Source organism: Pseudophryne corroboree, chromosome 6, assembly GCF_028390025.1.
Source record: "Pseudophryne corroboree isolate aPseCor3 chromosome 6, aPseCor3.hap2, whole genome shotgun sequence".
In the NCBI taxonomy this organism is placed as follows: domain Eukaryota; kingdom Metazoa; phylum Chordata; class Amphibia; order Anura; family Myobatrachidae; genus Pseudophryne; species Pseudophryne corroboree.
In genome coordinates this window covers 110,806,564-110,823,945 of record NC_086449.1, presented here as the reverse complement: position 1 = coordinate 110,823,945, position 17,382 = coordinate 110,806,564, and the positions used below count along the sequence as shown (strand labels likewise).

The following is a 17,382-nucleotide window of genomic DNA, read 5'->3' as shown; positions in this document are numbered from 1 at the left end:
CCCCACTGTGCCAGTTATATGCCCCACAGTGCCAGTTATATGCCCCACAGTGCCAGGCCCCACTGTGCCAGTTACATGCCCCACAGTGCCAGGCCCCACTGTGCCCCCCGGTCACTCACCGGCGCCTGTTGTGTATGTGAGGGGAGGACAGCGCAGCGCCTCTCCTTCCCCTCACCGCTCCCGGTCTCCGGCGGCTGTCTGGCGCCGGTTCGCTAGCCAATCAGAGCTCGCGGACCGGCAGCCAATCAGGAGCCGGTCCGCAAGCTCTGATTGGCCAACGCCGGAGACCGGGCGGACACAGCAGCGCTGCTGGCAGCGCTGCTAGGGCTTCCAGCGGCAGTGAGGGGAGGGAGAGACGGTGCGCTCTCCTCCCCTCACATCTCGGGTTGACAGGGGCGAGTGGGGCATGATGCCCTGGCCGCCGGCGGCGCCCCCCTCTCCTGGGCCTGCCAAGGCGCCCAGGGCACGTGCCCCACTCACCCTACCCTAGATACGCCTCTGGTCCTCCCTCTCCTTCAAACCACACATTCAGTACCTCTTGCAGTCCTTCCGCTTCCATTTGAAAATATATTTCCTGGATCAGACCCTTTCTCACCCTGGATGCTAATAATACACTCATTCACTCGCTGGTCATCTCCAGACTGGACTCCTGTAATCTCCTATCTGGCCTCCCTGACAAACTCTCTCCACTCCAATCTATCCTCAATGCTGCTGCGTGGCTCATCTCATCAAACGTCCACCTCCTCTCTCTTACAAGCCCTACACTGGCTCCCCTTCCGAATCCAATCCAAACTTCTTACACTCACTTACAAAGCCCTCACCCATTCCTCTCCCATTAATATACCTAACCGTATGTCCCTCTACATTCCCACCTGCCCTCTTTGCTCCACAAATGTTTGCCACCTCTCCTGCCAACTGATTACTTCCTCACATTCTTGACTCCAAGATTTTGCACGTGTTGCTCCCTTTCTCTGGAATTCTCTACCTCTCCCCATAAGACTCTCTACCTCTCTACAAAACTTAATACAGGCTCTCAAGACACACTTCTTCCCCAAACCCAGCCGTCTCTCATCCGAACCCTCTGTTCCATGCTCACTGTCTAACCCATCTGTGTCACCCCTGTCTGTCTACCCCTCCTCTTTAGAATGTAAGTTCTCACGAGCGGGGACATCTCCCTCGCGTGCTTTTCCATGTCTGAGACTATTTTATCCTCCACACTCCCTTCAACGGCACCTAACCCTCGGTTTCTGCCACCCTGAAGCTTATTTCAGTGTCATGGCTGCTGATTCAGCAATGTTTATATTAGTGATGACTAACCCGCCCGAACTTCACCTTTTTTTGCACGGATCCGAGCAACTCGGATCCTACCGCCTTGCTCGGTTAACCCGAGCGCGCCCGAACGTCATCATCCCGCGGTCGGATTCTCGCGAGATTCGTATTCTATATAAGGAGCCGCGCGTTGCCGCCATTTTTCACTCGTGCATTGGAGGTGATCGTGAGAGGACGTGGCTGGCGTCCTCTCAGTTTCTATGTTCAGTGGGCTGCAAATATCTGTGCTCAGTGTGCTGAAAATATCTGTGCTCAGTGTGCTGCAAATATCTGTGCTCAGTGTGCTAATTGCTTTATTGTGGGGACTGGGGACCAGCAGTATTATATAGTAGGAGGACAGTGCAGAGTTTTGCTGACCAGTGACCACCAGTATTATACGTTCTCTGCCTGAAAAACGCTCCATATCTGTGCTGCATTGTAGTATATAGTAGGAGGACAGTGCATAATTTTGCTGACCAGTGACCACCAGTATATATATAATATATAGCAGTACGGTACAGTAGGCCACTGCTCTACCTACCGCTGTGTCGTCAAGTATACTATCCATCCATACCTGTGGTGCATTTCAGTTTTGCACAGTTTGCTGACCACCAGTATATAATATATAGCAGTACGGTACAGAAGGCCACTGCTCTACCTACCTCTGTGTCGTCAAGTATACTATCCATCCATACCTGTGGTGCATTTCAGTTTTGCACAGTTTGCTGACCACCAGTATATAATATATAGCAGTACGGTACAGTAGGCCACTGCTCTACCTACCTCTGTGTCGTTAAGTATACTATCCATCCATACCTGTGGTGCATTTCAGTTTTGCACAGTTTGCTGGCCACCAGTATATAATATATAGCAGTACGGTACAGAAGGCCACTGCTCTACCTACCTCTGTGTCGTCAAGTATACTATCCATCCATACCTGTGGTGCATTACAGTTTTGCAAAGTTTGCTGACCACCAGTATATAATATATAGCAGTACGGTACAGAAGGCCACTGCTCTACCTACCTCTGTGTCGTCAAGTATACTATCCATCCATACCTGTGGTGCATTACAGTTTTGCACAGTTTGCTGACCACCAGTATATAATATATAGCAGTACGGTACAGTAGGCCACTGCTCTACCTACCTCTGTGTCGTTAAGTATACTATCCATCCATACCTGTTGTGCATTTCAGTTTTGCACAGTTTTCTGACCACCAGTATATAATATATAGCAGTACGGTACAGTAGGCCACTGCTCTACCTACCTCTGTGTCGTCAAGTATACTATCCATCCATACCTGTGGTGCATTACAGTTTTGCACAGTTTGCTGACCACCAGTATATAATATATAGCAGTACGGTACAGTAGGCCACTGCTCTACCTACCTCTGTGTCGTCAAGTATACTATCCATCCATACCTGTGGTGCATTTCAGTTTTGCACAGTTTGCTGACCACCAGTATATAATATATAGCAGTACGGTACAGAAGGCCACTGCTCTACCTACCTCTGTGTCGTCAAGTATACTATCCATCCATACCTGTGGTGCATTTCAGTTGTGCGCAGTATATATAGTAGTAGGCCATTGCTATTGATATATTACTGGCATATAATTCCACACATTAAAAAATGGAGAACAAAAATGTGAAGGGTAAAATAGGGAAAGATCAAGATCCACTTCCACCTCGTGCTGAAGCTGCTGCCACTAGTCATGGCCGAGACGATGAAATGCCATCAACGTCGTCTGCCAAGGCCGATGCCCAATGTCATAGTAGAGAGCATGTAAAATCCAAAAAAATAAAGCTCAGTAAAATGACCCATAAATCTAAATCAAAATCGTCTGAGGAGAAGCGTAAACTTGCCAATGTGCCATTTACGACACGGAGTGGCAAGGATTGGCTGAGGGCCTGGCCTATGTTCATGGCTAGTGGTTCAGCTTCACATGAGGATGGAAGCACTCATCCTCCTGCCAGAAAACTTAAAAGAGTTAAGATGGCAAAAGCACGGCAAAGAACTGTGCGTTCTTCTAAATCACAAATCCCCAAGGAGAGTCCAATTGTGTCGGTTGCGATGCCTGACCTTCCCAACACTGGAAGGGAAGAGGTTGCGCCTTCCACCATTTGCACGTCCCCTGCAAGTGCTGGAAGGAGCACCCGCAGTCCAGTTCCTGATAGTCAAATTGAAGATGTCAGTGTTGAAGTACACCAGGATGAGGATATGGGTGTTGCTGGCGCTGGGGAGGAAATTGACAAGGAGGATTCTGATGGTGAGGTGGTTTGTTTAAGTCAGGCACCCGGGGAGATACCTGTTGTCCGTGGGACGAATATGGCCATTGACATGCCTGGTCAAAATACAAAAAAAAATCACCTCTTCGGTGTGGAATTATTTCAACAGAAATGCGGACAACTGGTGTCAAGCCGTGTGTTGCCTTAGTCAAGCTGTAATAAGTAGGGGTAAGGACGTTAACCACCTAGGAACATCCTCCCTTATACGTCACCTGGACCGCATTCATCAGAAGTCAGTGACAAGTTCAAAAACTTTGGATGACAGCGGAAGCAGTCCACTGACCACTAAATCCCTTCCTCTTGTAACCAAGCTCCTGCAAACCACACCACCAACTCCCTCAGTGTCAATTTCCTCCATACACAGGAAAACCAACAGTCCTGCAGGCCATGTCACTGTCAAGTCTGATGAGTCCTCTCCTGCCTGGGATTCCTCCGATGCATCCTTGAGTGTAACGCCTACTGCTGCTGGCGCTGCTGTTGTTGCTGCTGGGAGTCGATCGTCATCCCAGAGGGGAAGTCGGAAGACTACTTGTACTGCTTCCAGTCCAACAGTCCTTTGCGAGGAAGATGAAATATCACAGCAGTCATCCTGCTGCAAAGCGGATAACTCAGGCCTTGGCAGCCTGGGTGGTGAGAAACGTGTTTCCGGTATCCACCGTTAATTCACAGGGAACTAGAGACTTGATTGAGGTACTGTGTCCCCAGTACCAAATACCATCTAGGTTCCATTTCTCTAGGCAGGCGATACCGAAAATGTACACAGACGTCAGAAAAAGAGTCACCAGTGTCCTAAAAAATGCAGTTGTACCCAATGTCTACTTAACCACGGACATGTGGACAAGTGGAGCAGGGCAGACTCAGGACTATATGACTGCGACAGCCCGCTGGGTAGATGTATTGCCACCCGCAGCAAGAACAGCAGCGGCGGCACCAGTAGCAGCATCTCGCAAACGCCAACTCGTTCCTAGGCAGGCTACGCTTTGTATCACCGCTTTCCATAAGAGGCACACAGATGACAACCTCTTACGGAAACTGAGGAACATCATCGCAGAATGGCTTACCCCAATTGGACTCTCCTGGGGATTTGTAACATCGGACAACGCCACCAATATTGGGCGTGCATTACATCTGGGCAAATTCCAGCACGTCCCATGTTTTGCACATATATTGAATTTGGTGGTGCAGAATTATTTAAAAAACGACAGGGGCGTGCAAGAGATGCTGTCGGTGGCCCGAAGAATTGCGGGCCACTTTCGGCATTCAGCCACCGCGTGCCGAAGACTGGAGCACCAGCAAACACTCCTGAACCTGCCCTGCCATCATCTGAAGCAAGAGGTGGTAACGAGGTGGAATTCAACCCTCTATATGCTTCAGAGGATGGAGGAGCAGCAAAAGGCCATTCAAGCCTATACATCTGCCTACGATATAGGCAAAGGAGGGGGAATGCACCTGACTCAAGCGCAGTGGAGAATGATTTCAACGTTGTGCAAGGTTCTGCAACCTTTTGAACTTGCCACACATGAAGTCAGTTCAGACACTGCCAGCCTGAGTCAGGTCATTCCCCTCATCAAGCTTTTGCAGAAGAAGCTGGAGACATTGAAGGAGGAGCTAAAACAGAGCGATTCTGCTAGGCATGTGGGACTTGTGGATGGAGCCCTTAATTCGCTTAACCAGGATTCACGGGTGGTCAATCTGTTGAAATCAGAGCACTACATTTTGGCCACCGTGCACGATCCTAGATTTAAAACCTACGTTGCATCTCTCTTTCCGGCAGACACAAGTCTGCAGAGGTTCAAAGACCTGCTGGTGAGAAAATTGTCAAGTCAAGCGGAACGTGACCCGTCAACAGCTCCTCCTTCACTTTCTCCCGCAACTGGGCTGCGAGGTAAAGGCTAAGAATTCCGAGCTCACCCGCTGGCGGTGATGCAGGGCAGTCTGGAGCGAGTGCTGACATCTGGTCCGGACTGAAGGACCTGCCAACGATTACTGACATGTCGTCTACTGTCACTGCATATGATTCTCTCACCATTGAAAGAATGGTGGAGGATTATATGAGTGACCGCATCCAAGTAGGCACGTCAGACAGTCCGTACGTATACTGGCAGGAAAAAGAGGCAATTTGGAGGCCCTTGCACAAACTGGCTTTATTTTACCTAAGTTGCCCCCCCTCCAGTGTGTACTCCGAAAGAGTGTTTAGTACAGCCGCTCACCTTGTCAGCAATCGGCGTACGAGGTTACTTCAGGAAAATGTGGAGAAGATGATGTTCATCAAAAAGAATTATAATCAATTCCTCCGTGGAGACATTCACCAGCAATTGCCTCCTGAAAGTACACAGGGACCTGAGATGGTGGATTCCAGTGGGGACGAATTAATAATCTGTGAGGAGGAAGATGTACACAGTGAAAGGGGTGAGGAATCGGAGGAGGTGGATATCTTGCCTCTGTAGAGCCAGTTTGTGCAAGGAGAGATTGATTGCTTCTTTTTTTGGTGGGGGCCCAAACCAACAAGTCATTTCAGTCACAGTCGTGTGGCAGACCCTGTCGCTGAAATGATGGGTTTGTTAAAGTGTGCATGTCCTGTTTATACAACATAAGGGTGGGTGGGAGGTCCCAAGGACAATTCCATCTTGCACCTCTTTTTTCTTTCATTTTTCTTTGCATCATGTGCTGTTTGGGGACTATTTTTGGAAGTGCCATCCTGTCTGACACTGCAGTGCCACTCCTAGATGGGCCAGGTGTTTGTGTCGGCCACTTGTGTCGCTTAGCTTAGCCATCCAGCGACCTTGGTGCACCTCTTTTTTTCTTTGCATCATGTGCTGTTTGGGGACTATTTTTTTAATCTGCCATCCTGTCTGACACTGCAGTGCCACTCCTAGATGGGCCAGGTGTTTGTGTCGGTCACTTGTGTCGCTTAGCTTCGTCACACAGCTACCTCATTGCGCCTCTTTTTTTCTTTGCATCACGTGCTGTTTGGGGACTATTTTTTGAAGTGCCATCCTGTCTGACACTGCAGTGCCACTCCTAGATGGGCCAGGTGTTTGTGTCGGCCACTTGGGTCGCTTAGCTTAGTCATCCAGCGACCTCTGTGCAAATTTTAGTACTAAAAATAATATTGTGAGGTGTGAGGTGTTCAGAATAGACTGAAAATGAGTGGAAATTATGGTTATTGAGGTTAATAATACTATGGGATCAAAATGACCCCCAAATTCTATGATTTAAGCTGTTTTTGAGGGTTTTTTGTAAAAAAAAACACCCGAATCCAACAAAAAAATTTCAGGGAGGTTTTGCCAAAATGCATCCGAATCCAAAACACGGCCGCGGAACCGAATCCAAAACCCGAAAAATTTCCGGTGCACATCACTAGTTTATATACTATGTACTTGTCCTATATTGTTTTGCTCACTTGTGTATGAACTTTGTTAGGCACTACTGAACTCTTGTGGCACCATATAAACAAACAATAATAATAATAATAATAATAATAATAATTAGTGGTGGCAGTTTTATAATGAATAGAGTTTATCACTATGAAAAGGTGAATCCATTACAGATGGAAAGGCCGAATAATGGGCCTAATTCAGATCTGATCACTGCTGTGTGTTTTCGCACAGTGGGCGACCAGATACGAACTGTGCATGCGTATGCACCGCAATGCGCAGGCGCGTTGGACACCTACAGCGGGCATCGGCGGTCAGTGACGGGATGGTGCGAAGGATCCATTCGCATGGGCGTTTGTAAGGTAATTGACAGGAAGAGGCCGGTAGTGTCGGGAAAAACGCAGGCGGGCTCAAGCGTTTTCAGGGCGGGTGTCTGACGTAAGCTCCAGCCCCGATCAGCAGGATTCAATCGCACTGGATAAGTAAGTCCTGGGCTGCGCAGAGACTGCACAAACTGATTTTTGTACAGCTCTGCAACACATAGGAACGCACACTTGCACAGAAATTTTACCCTCCCTCTTTAATAATAATAATAATAATAATAATAATAATTTTATTTATATAGCGCTCTTTCTCCAATAGGACTCAAGGCGCTTAACAGATACATAGCATAATATAGTACAAAAAATAATGAAGTACATTTTCATAAAATACAGAAGCATGAAGATACTAAAAGGGACATTATGGAAATGCTTGAGTAAACAGGAAAGTCTTGAGTCTACTTTTGAAGGATTCTATAGCTGGGGCCTCTCGCACTGTGCGGGGAAGTGAGTTCCATAGAGTCGGTGCCGCATGACTAAAAGCTCGACCCCCAGATGAATTACGGTAGATTCTAGGTACTGCTAAAAGTCCTTCATCTACAGATCGCAGTAATCGAGTGGGGCAGTATGGGGTCAGAAGCTGTTTCAGGTACCTTGGGCCTTGGTCATGTAATGCTTTGAAACTCAGTAAGCCAATCTTGAAGAGGATTCGCCATCTTACAGGCAGCCAGTGAAGGGAGTAGAGGATGGGTGTTATGTGGCTAGAACGGGGCTGGTTGGTTAATAGCCTGGCAGCTGTGTTTTGCACCAGCTGTAAGCGTTGCAATTCTTTTGCTGGTAGACCAAGGTAGAGGGCATTACAGTAGTCTAATCGAGATGATACAAATGCATGTATGACTTTTGGCATATCATCTGAGGTAATTAAGTGCTTGATTCTGGCTATGTTCCTCAGGTGAAAGAATGAGGATTTGATTGTGGCTGATATCTGATGTTTAAGTGTCAAGCCATCATCCAGGACAACGCCAAGATTCCGCACATGATCACTGGTCTGTAATTCTGAATCCCCGAGTGTAAGTCTAGTTGGTTGGCTATGCTGCAGTCTTGTCCTTTGATGTTGCGGTCGTATTATAAGGACCTCTGTTTTATCCGGGTTCAGTCGCAGCCAACTGGCGCTCATCCACTCCTGTAGTTCAGCTAGACAGCCATTTAGGGTTGCTACTGGGTTATCAGTGCCCGGAGCAAAGGACAAGTACAGTTGTGTATCATCTGCATAGCAGTGGTAGACCAGGCCATGGCGCCTGATTATTTCGCCCAATGGGAGCATGTATACTGCAAAAAGCATGGGGGATAGTATAGAACCTTGTGGGACACCACATGGCAATGGCACTGGTGGTGATGAGTATAATCCAGATGATACTCTCTGTGACCTGCCTGTGAGAAAGGATTTGAACCAGTTTAGGACTGTGCCATCCAGACCACAGAAGTGTATCAGTCGCTCAATCAGAAGCCCATGGTCCTTTAGGCGGCGACTATCTGATCACAGGGCAGCAAAAAAACGCAGCCCAGCGATCAGATCTCAATTAGGCCCAGTGATGCTTAGGTTAAGTTGTTCTTTCAGCAATTGTGTTGTTAACAAGTGTGGCAGTACTCAGCATCACAAATATAGTCAGAAATCAACAAACACAGATCATAAGCCACTGAGTGGAGTTCCCAGAGCTACTAATGGTTACTGTTCCTGGACAGGTTGGTATGGATCTGAATGAGTAGATCACATAATGCCCTTCCTGTATCCAAGCTGGCCAATGGTCACACACAAGTGGAAATGTGCAACACTGGACAGTACAACCACATGCAATTTGATTTTCATCTTTCAGACTGATCACTTGGCCGTACATACACATTACATAGCTAGCCCACCTTAATAATAAATACAATATTGCCCAACTAGGTCCATAATATTATAAACAATAAGTGAAATACATCACCTTGTGTGAAATCTTGTGCGCTGGCTTCCTCGGAACTTCATTGGCTAGGGAATCTGTGGATAATTACATGGGCATACATATTGATTACTAAAATGTGAATGTAAACTACTATACATGCAGAACAATGCTTTTAGAATACACTACAAATGGGTACTATTTTACTAGACAATGGCCCTTATTCAGTATCTTTATGCCCAGTGCTCATGTGCAGGAGCCGTACTGCACGTGTGCACACAGTGAGACGTGCGTGCATCTCACTAATGCAAACACCTTTTCCTGATCAACAAGAAGAGGCATTCGCGGGACGGCAATGTGGCATGACGGCAGAGATGGGGGTAGGTTTGTGGCGGTCACGTGACATCACACGCAGACGCTGTAACTGGAAACATGGCGGAGTGCCGACTGCCTTCACAGCCAGGCTTGGGAGGCAGGGGGCTACCCTAAATCAGCTATGTCATCGCTGTCCGCCATTATCATGCTGGGTGGCCTTGTCCTGTGCTGGGCGGCCCCCAGCATTCAAGAGATAGAAGTTGCAGTTTTGCTATTTTAGCAAACCTGCAACAGTATCTGAATAAGGCCCAATGAATGTAGCAACAATAGATGGGAGAAAAGCTAACAATAATATAGAACTACAGCCCCCTCTAGTGGCTAACTTTAGCACATCCAGCAAATATTGAAAATTAAGGCCCTAATTCAGACGGGATCCAGTCTGAAGATAGACACTCAGAGGCAGAACTCTGGGAGGCAACGGTCAGCTGCCGCCGGGCTCCTGTTTTGAAGGGGGGCACCTCTCCTCCTGTTCCATGTGTTCAGCGACATTAATCAATTAAGTTAAATGACAGCAGCCGGTATCTCTTCCGTAGCCGACTTCCCCACTAGTCACTGCACCTTACAAATCACACCCTCTTTATTATAGATACACTGGAAGCAGACACCTTACTGATGAAGCTATTTGCCCCTATAAAGGAAGCATGAGAATTCTAACTATATGAAGTTATTTCTCAGACAATTACAAGTAACTTCATATAGTTAGAATTCTCATACTTCCTATGCAAGAGCAAATATCTCCATCAGTAAGGTGCATGCTTCCAGTGTAATAGGTTGTGGGTTCTAATCCTGGATATGTCACTTGGAAATTAATTGTCAGAGAAATAATCAGCATTGTGAGTGACTGAGCAGATCTATGTAGTGTGTGGTTGGACTCCTACATAGATCTGCCTAGTTGCAATGGTTTTGTAGTAGCTTCATATAGTTAGAATTAGAGATGAGCGGGTTCGGTTTTACTCGGTGTTACTCGGATCTCAAAACGGCATCTTATTGGCTCACGGATGATATATAAGAGGGGGGGGCACCAATATTTTTCTTGCCTCCGGGTAAACTTACGCCACTGTAGACACTGTTTAGGTCGACCACTATAGGTCGACAGTCACTGGGTCGACAGGGTTTCTAGGTCGACAGGTCAAAAAGTCGACATGAGTTTTTCAAAAATTTTCTCTTTTTTTGAACTTTTCCATACTTAACGATCCACGTGGTCTACGATTGGAATGGTAATCTGTGCCAAGCAAAGCGAGCCATGCGAGGGGACACGGTGCACTAATTGGCCTTTCTGGTCACTGTACGGAGAAAACGACACCAAAAAAACATGAAAAACTCATGTCGACCTTTTGACCTGTCAACCTAGCACGTCGACTTAGAAACCCTGTCGACCTTCAGACACTGACGACAAGTGCCCCCTGTTGCCTTGGACATCTGTGGAGGTATCCTGAGGCCGCGGCATTCCTCTACTGCTTCTATAGCCCTATTACAGGCCAAGTGATTGCAGCTCAAGATTCTGCCTGGAGTGTAGCTGGAAGCTGAGGTGGCCATATTGGTTTTTGGAGCAGCTTGCTGTTCAGAGCTCTTTTGGGATAGAGACCCGGACTTGGGAAGGCCCTGGACTGGTATTGTCCTCCCTGTTGCTGCTCAGTTAAGCCCTCTGCTACCTGTGCTCCATGCTGTGGCTGTTACACTCATTGTTTTTGCTGCAGAACACACTTTGGAGCCCTACTTGGATGTGTGAGTACCCTGCTGACTGGATTTCTCTGTACTCCTTTTCCAGCCTTCCCTCTCTGCATCTCCCTGTGTGGGAACTATCCATGTAATTCTGTCTGGATAAGCACTCGATGTGTTCTACCCTCTCCATGCCTCCACCTGGGGATTTTATGTTTCTATAATAGCCCTTTGGAACCGGCATACTAACGTGCTCTCTGAGATCCTGCCATAATAACATTATCTATCGCATCATATCTATTTTCCTTCTGTGTATTGTCCTGAAATGCCTCCTAAGAAAATTAAAGGCATGCTTCCGCCGCCGGTGACTTTCCCTACCAAAAAAGCGGCATGGGCTTCTTCATCATCTGTGGGCTGTCACACTCCAGCAGGGGGATCTGGTACTGTGGTGGAAGGTGCCAGTCACCCCTTATCGGTCCTAGGTGTAGACCTTAACTCCACTGATCCTCTTACCGTCAAGACATTGTGTCATGTCCTTGCGGCCTTTAAATCGGAGCTTACTCAGGACCTTTCTGTATCTATTTGTGAGGTCAAAGTGGAATTGACGGCCTTAGGTGACCGGACGGATCACCTAGAACTTAAAATGGAGGAGCTGGTGGCATCTCACAATGATCTAATTTCCGCACATGATCTACAGCAAGCCAAGATGGAGGCATTCAAGGACAAAATGGCCGATGTGGAGGATTGGTCTAGGAGGACTAATATTAAAATTTGTGGGATCCCAGACTCGGTGGCTAATTCGGAATTGCTGAACTATGCCCTAACCCTATTTCGCACATTGTTGCCGAAGTTGGAGGACAGGGATCTACTTGTTGACCAAATTCACCAGCTTCCTAGGCCCCGATCAATATCTGCTTCTTATCCTCGGGATACACTCCTTTGGGTCCACTTTTATACTACTGAGGAGCAGATCCTGCAAGCTTCGAGATCTGCACCTGACTCAGATACTCTGGGTGGCCTCCAAATATTTCCGGACTTTTCCCGCTTTGACCTTCTCCAAGCAACGTTTTCTGGCCCCCATTACGGCAGATTTACGATCTCAGGACATTAGATATCATTGGGGCTTTCCAGTGAAATTGATAATTACACATGAGAATTCTTCATTTGTGGTGTCCAGGAGTCAAGCTGCTAGCCGATTGGGACATCTCTGTCAAATTGCCATCTTCATTTAATTCTAATTCTCCCTTCGATAACTCTACCATGACTTTTTGGTGTGCCCTTAAGGCAGTGGTGCGAGGCTCTGCAATTCAAGCAGGCGCTAGGCTTAAAAGACAGGCAGTACAATTACAACAGGACTTAGAGACTAAGCTCAAAGACGTTGAGGATAAAAATAAACTCCATACATCTAGACCAGGCATGTCCAAACTGCGGCCCTCCAGCTGTTGAGAAACTACACATCCCAGCATGCCCTGACACAGCTTTAGCATTCTCTGACAGCAAAACTGTGTCAGGGCATGCTGGGTTATGTAGTTTCACAACAGCTGGAGGGCCGCAGTTTGGACATGCCTGACCTAGAGCATAGGTTCTCAAACTCGGTCCTCAGGACCCCACACAGTGCATGTTTTGCAGGTAACCCAGCAAGTGCACAGGTGTATTAATTACTCATTGACACATTTTAAAAGGTCCACAGGTGGAGCTAATTATTTCACTTGTGATTTTGTGTGGAGACCTGCAACACATGCACTGTGTGGGGTCCTGAGGACCGAGTTTTAAAAGCTGTGATCTAGATTACTCCGTAAGGAGCTAGCCGACATTAGAGGCCAACTCCAGAAAATTGTTTTGAGACAGACTCAATTTGCTTTAAATAGATTGAGGCAGAAATTCTACTTGGCCGGTAATAGACCGGGTTGAATGTTGGCTTGCAAGCTTCGTGCCCTTCAGTCTAGGAACAGGATCAAACACTTAATATCCCCCCAAGGAATTAAGGTAGCTAATCCGTCTGACATAGCTAATCAGTTCGCTATTATAGGACTCTTTATAACTTATCATCTGACCCTCTCACCTTTCAACCCACTCCTGGCTCTATCCAAGCATTTTTATCTGACATTAACTTCCCCGCTCTTAATGCGGAACAATTAGTATTGTTGAATACCCCATGGACCACACAAGAGGTAGAAAAAGTGATAAAATCACTCCCCCACGGTAAGGCCCGGAACCACCTTTCCCCTACCCTCACGTCAGTATATAATGCAGTGTCTGCCTGTAGTGCCTTTCCAAAAGAGATGCTGGAAGCCCAAGTGATTACGTTGCCTAAACCAGGTAAAAACCCAGCGCATTGCCCTAACTACAGACCTATTGCACTTTTAAATGGAGATATAATTTTTTTTGCTAAACTGATTGCTACGAGCTTAGACGACTTCTTACCTTCTCTGATTCATCCCGATCAGGTTGGGTTTGTGCCTGGTAGACAGGCTTCCGACAATATCCGACGAAATTTTGATTTAATTTACATTACTACTAGCACTGGCCTTTTCCTACTCTCTTTAGACGCCGAAAAGGCGTTTGACAGACTAAATTGTCTATATATGCGCTTGGTTTCAGTAAAATTTGGTTTTAGTGGTCAAATGTAATTCTCTGTATTGGCCCTATATAGCTGCCCCTCTGCCCGAGTGTTTAGCAGTGGCTTTCTCTCGGATGTCTTCCCTATAACAAATGGCACACGACAGGGCTGCCCTCTCTCACTCTTGATATTTACATTAGGCATTGAACCTCTCGCTGTGAAGATCCGAATGGCTGAGGGTTTCCCAGGGATTACTGTTGGCAATAGCACACATAAATTGTGTTTATTTGCGGCTGATGTCCTGTTATTTGTCGCAAATCCGCTGTCCTCACTCCCATGCTTACACGATATGTTACAACAATACAGCGAAGCCTCCTTCTATAAGATGAATACAACAAAAACAGATGCTCTCCCCATTAAAATTCCAGCTCTGGTGTTGTCCACTCTTCAATCACAATACCCATACAACTGGCGTTGCCATTTGCTTCAGTATTTAGGGATTCATATCCCACCGTCCACCCCTTCTGTATTTAAGGTTAATTTGCTCCCCCTACTTGACAGTTTGCTAGCCCTTACTTCGTCATAGATATCTTATGACATTTCGTGGTTGGGCCGCTTAGCAGCCTTCAAAATGACCCTCCTGCCTAAACTCATGTATCTCTATCAAACTATACCCTTTTTATTTCCCAAAAAATATGTTGATAAATGTCGCACTATTTTATTACGATATTTGTGGAAGGTTCGCCGGCCGAGGTTAGCTAGGGCGAGACTGATTTTACCTAGAAGATGTGGAGGGTTGGCTATGCTTGACCTTATATTGTACCAGGAGGCTTGTGTGTTAGCCCAGCTTAAATATTGGTTGGGAGAGCCATCGGCCGCTAGTTGGGTGTCAATTGAGAGAGCAGGATGTTCCGATTTTCCATTGGAAGTTTTTCTTAGACTGCCATCGAGCTTAAGACCTTCGCCACTGGCCCTTCTCCCATCTACGAAAATGTCTCTACAGGTTAGGGACAAACTAGTTAACCGTTTACGAGGTCCCTTATTTCTGTATTCTACTAGATCATTGCGGGCTATAACGCAGTTAATCCCTGACCTTAATCTCTCTGATTGGTATGCTTGCGGTCTGTGTAGACTAGGCGATGTCACGTCTAGCAGAGTTTGAGGATCCGGCAGCTGAGATTTGCCAGAGGAGGTAGCAGGCTGTGAATGAACCAGATGAGGGAACTGGATATAGTTCCTTCGCATGGGACATGGAGCAATGAAGAATGTAGGCTGGGTTTGAGAGTCAATAGAATGTATTTATTATGTACAGGGCTGAGGTAGAGAACAGAGGCTGGGGCACGATGGTCAAAGACGTGGCTGGAGGCGAAGAACTGTGGACTGTGATTTGTAAGACGAGACTGTAGAAGATGAACTGTGGAACTGTGGATGGTGGTTGAAGACGTGGCTTGAGACAAGGACTGTGGACTGTGGTTTGGAGAACGAGGCTGAAGATAATAATCTGCAGGCTGTGGTCGGTGGTACAGAGGCGTGGCTGGTGAAGGAGATCTGTGGGGTGTGGCTTGAAAGACGAGGCAGAAGACCCGGGGCCGACTGTGCCCAAAGAGTCTTACTGGACCGGGTTTCCCAGGGGCGCTTCCACAGGCAGTAGCAGACTAGAAACGGCAGGGCTGTAGCAGCAACAGAGAACCGACCAAGCAGGATCAGGAGGAACCAGAATACAGCAGGAATCCTTCGAGCACAGGCTAAAGCACCTACAACAGGGTTGTAACTTGAAGCACTGGCATCCCTGTCCTAAACCAGCCCCCTTTTATAGGGAGAGCTTCCCCTGGATTGGCTGGAAGAAACAGGAAACAGGAACTATGCTTAAAACTTGGTCTCCAACATGGCGGCGCCCAGTAATGCAGACCTTTTTGCAAAGCCACAATGCTCACTGCCCCTGGTCTCCTAGCAACGGCTCAGCAAGAGCAACCCGCTGTATCGGCGTGCCGCCGCCACGAGCGGACCCCCTCACCGCCACTACTGCTGCCCACTGATCCGGTGCAGCAGCCCACCTCCGCCGCTGCCCGCACATCGCCAAGGAAGCCAGCCCCGCGGCCCCAGCGTACCGGTAAGACTCCAGACGCTGACAGTACCCCCTCCCTCCCCCCTTTGCGGGTGGACTCCGGACACCTATGTGGTTTAGTTGGAAACTTGGCATGAAATGTCCGAAGAAGTCTTGGAGCATGGACATCCTCTGCATCTACCCAAGATCTCTCCTCTGGCCCATACCCCTTCCAATCAACAAGGTACTGGATGCGACCATAACGTCTGCGAGAATCGAGGATCTTGTGAATCTCAAATTCGTCTCCATGTGCTGATTGGATCTTGGGTGATTTAGGCACAGCGGCTCTGAACCGATTAAGTACCAATGGTTTTAAGAGAGAAATATGAAATGCATTAGGAATTCTTAACTGCGGAGGTAATTTCACTTTGTAAGCCACAGGATTCAACACTTTTTCGATTGGGTAAGGCCCAATAAATCTGGGAGCAAACTTCTTTGTAGGAAATTTTAATCTTAGATTACGTGTGGAAACCCAAACCCGATCTCCTACCTTAAGGCTTGGTACAGCTTTTCGTTTCAGATCTGCATAGGTCTTATATCTCTTGGATGTCATGAGCAAAGTCTTGTGAACTTGTTTCCAGGCTTCAGTAAATTGTCGAAGTGTTGACTCTGCGGCAGGAACCTCGAGCGTAGGCAGAAGTTGGAAGTCAGGAACTCTTGGATTGTAACTATAATTAATGAAGAATGGAGAAGATTTTGTGGCAGAGTGATAAAGATTGTTATGGGCAAATTCTGCGAATGGGAGGAAGTCCAGCCAGTCGTCCTGTGAGGAGGACATGAATAAACGCAGAAAAGTCTCCAGATCCTGGTTCACTCTCTCTGTTTGACCATCCATTTGGGGATGATATCCTGAGAAGTTTAATTTCACGCCAAGAGCAGAACATAGGGATCTCCAAAACTTGGCCACAAATTGAGGACCTCTATCAGACACGATTTCCTGTGGTAGACCATGGAGTCGAAAGATCTCTGCTATAAACAATTTTGCCAACTGGGATGCAGATGGAAGATTAGCCAGAGGAACAAAGTGTGCCATTTTAAAGAATCGGTCAACTATGACCCATACGGTGTTCCGCCCACCAGATGTAGGTAAATCTGTAATAAAGTCCATAGAAATATGTGTCCATGGTCTTAGTGGTGCTGGCAAAGGATGGAATAACCCGGCTGGTGGACCTTTGGGATTTTTATGCTGGGCACATTTTGGATAGGCAGCTACGAATTCCTGAACGTCAGTCCTGAGATGAGTCCACCAGTAGGAGCGCTGAATGAATCTAAGTGTCTTATAACTACCCGCATGGCCCATGAAGGAGGAGGAGTGAGCCCATGTAAGAAGTTTTTTGCGAAGATTTGGTGCAACGAAGATCTTCCCTGGAGGAGGAAGTGGAGAGGTATTAGTTGCAGAAAAAGAGGTGGATTCCAGGATAAATTGCTCTTTTGAACGGTCAGAGGGTTCTT

At 47.2% G+C, this 17,382-nt stretch overlaps 1 protein-coding gene across 2 annotated transcripts in view; it reads right to left on the bottom strand.

The window, feature by feature from the left end:
* LOC134936575 (patatin-like phospholipase domain-containing protein 6) overlaps positions 1 to 17,382 on the bottom strand; it is a 112,085-nt gene that overhangs the window by 84,629 nt on the left and 10,074 nt on the right. For both annotated transcript variants that reach the window (XM_063931665.1, XM_063931666.1), the window contains exon 4: positions 9,278 to 9,330. In XM_063931665.1, the coding sequence (XP_063787735.1) occupies positions 9,278 to 9,330 (53 nt within the window). The remainder of the gene's footprint in view (positions 1 to 9,277; positions 9,331 to 17,382) is intronic.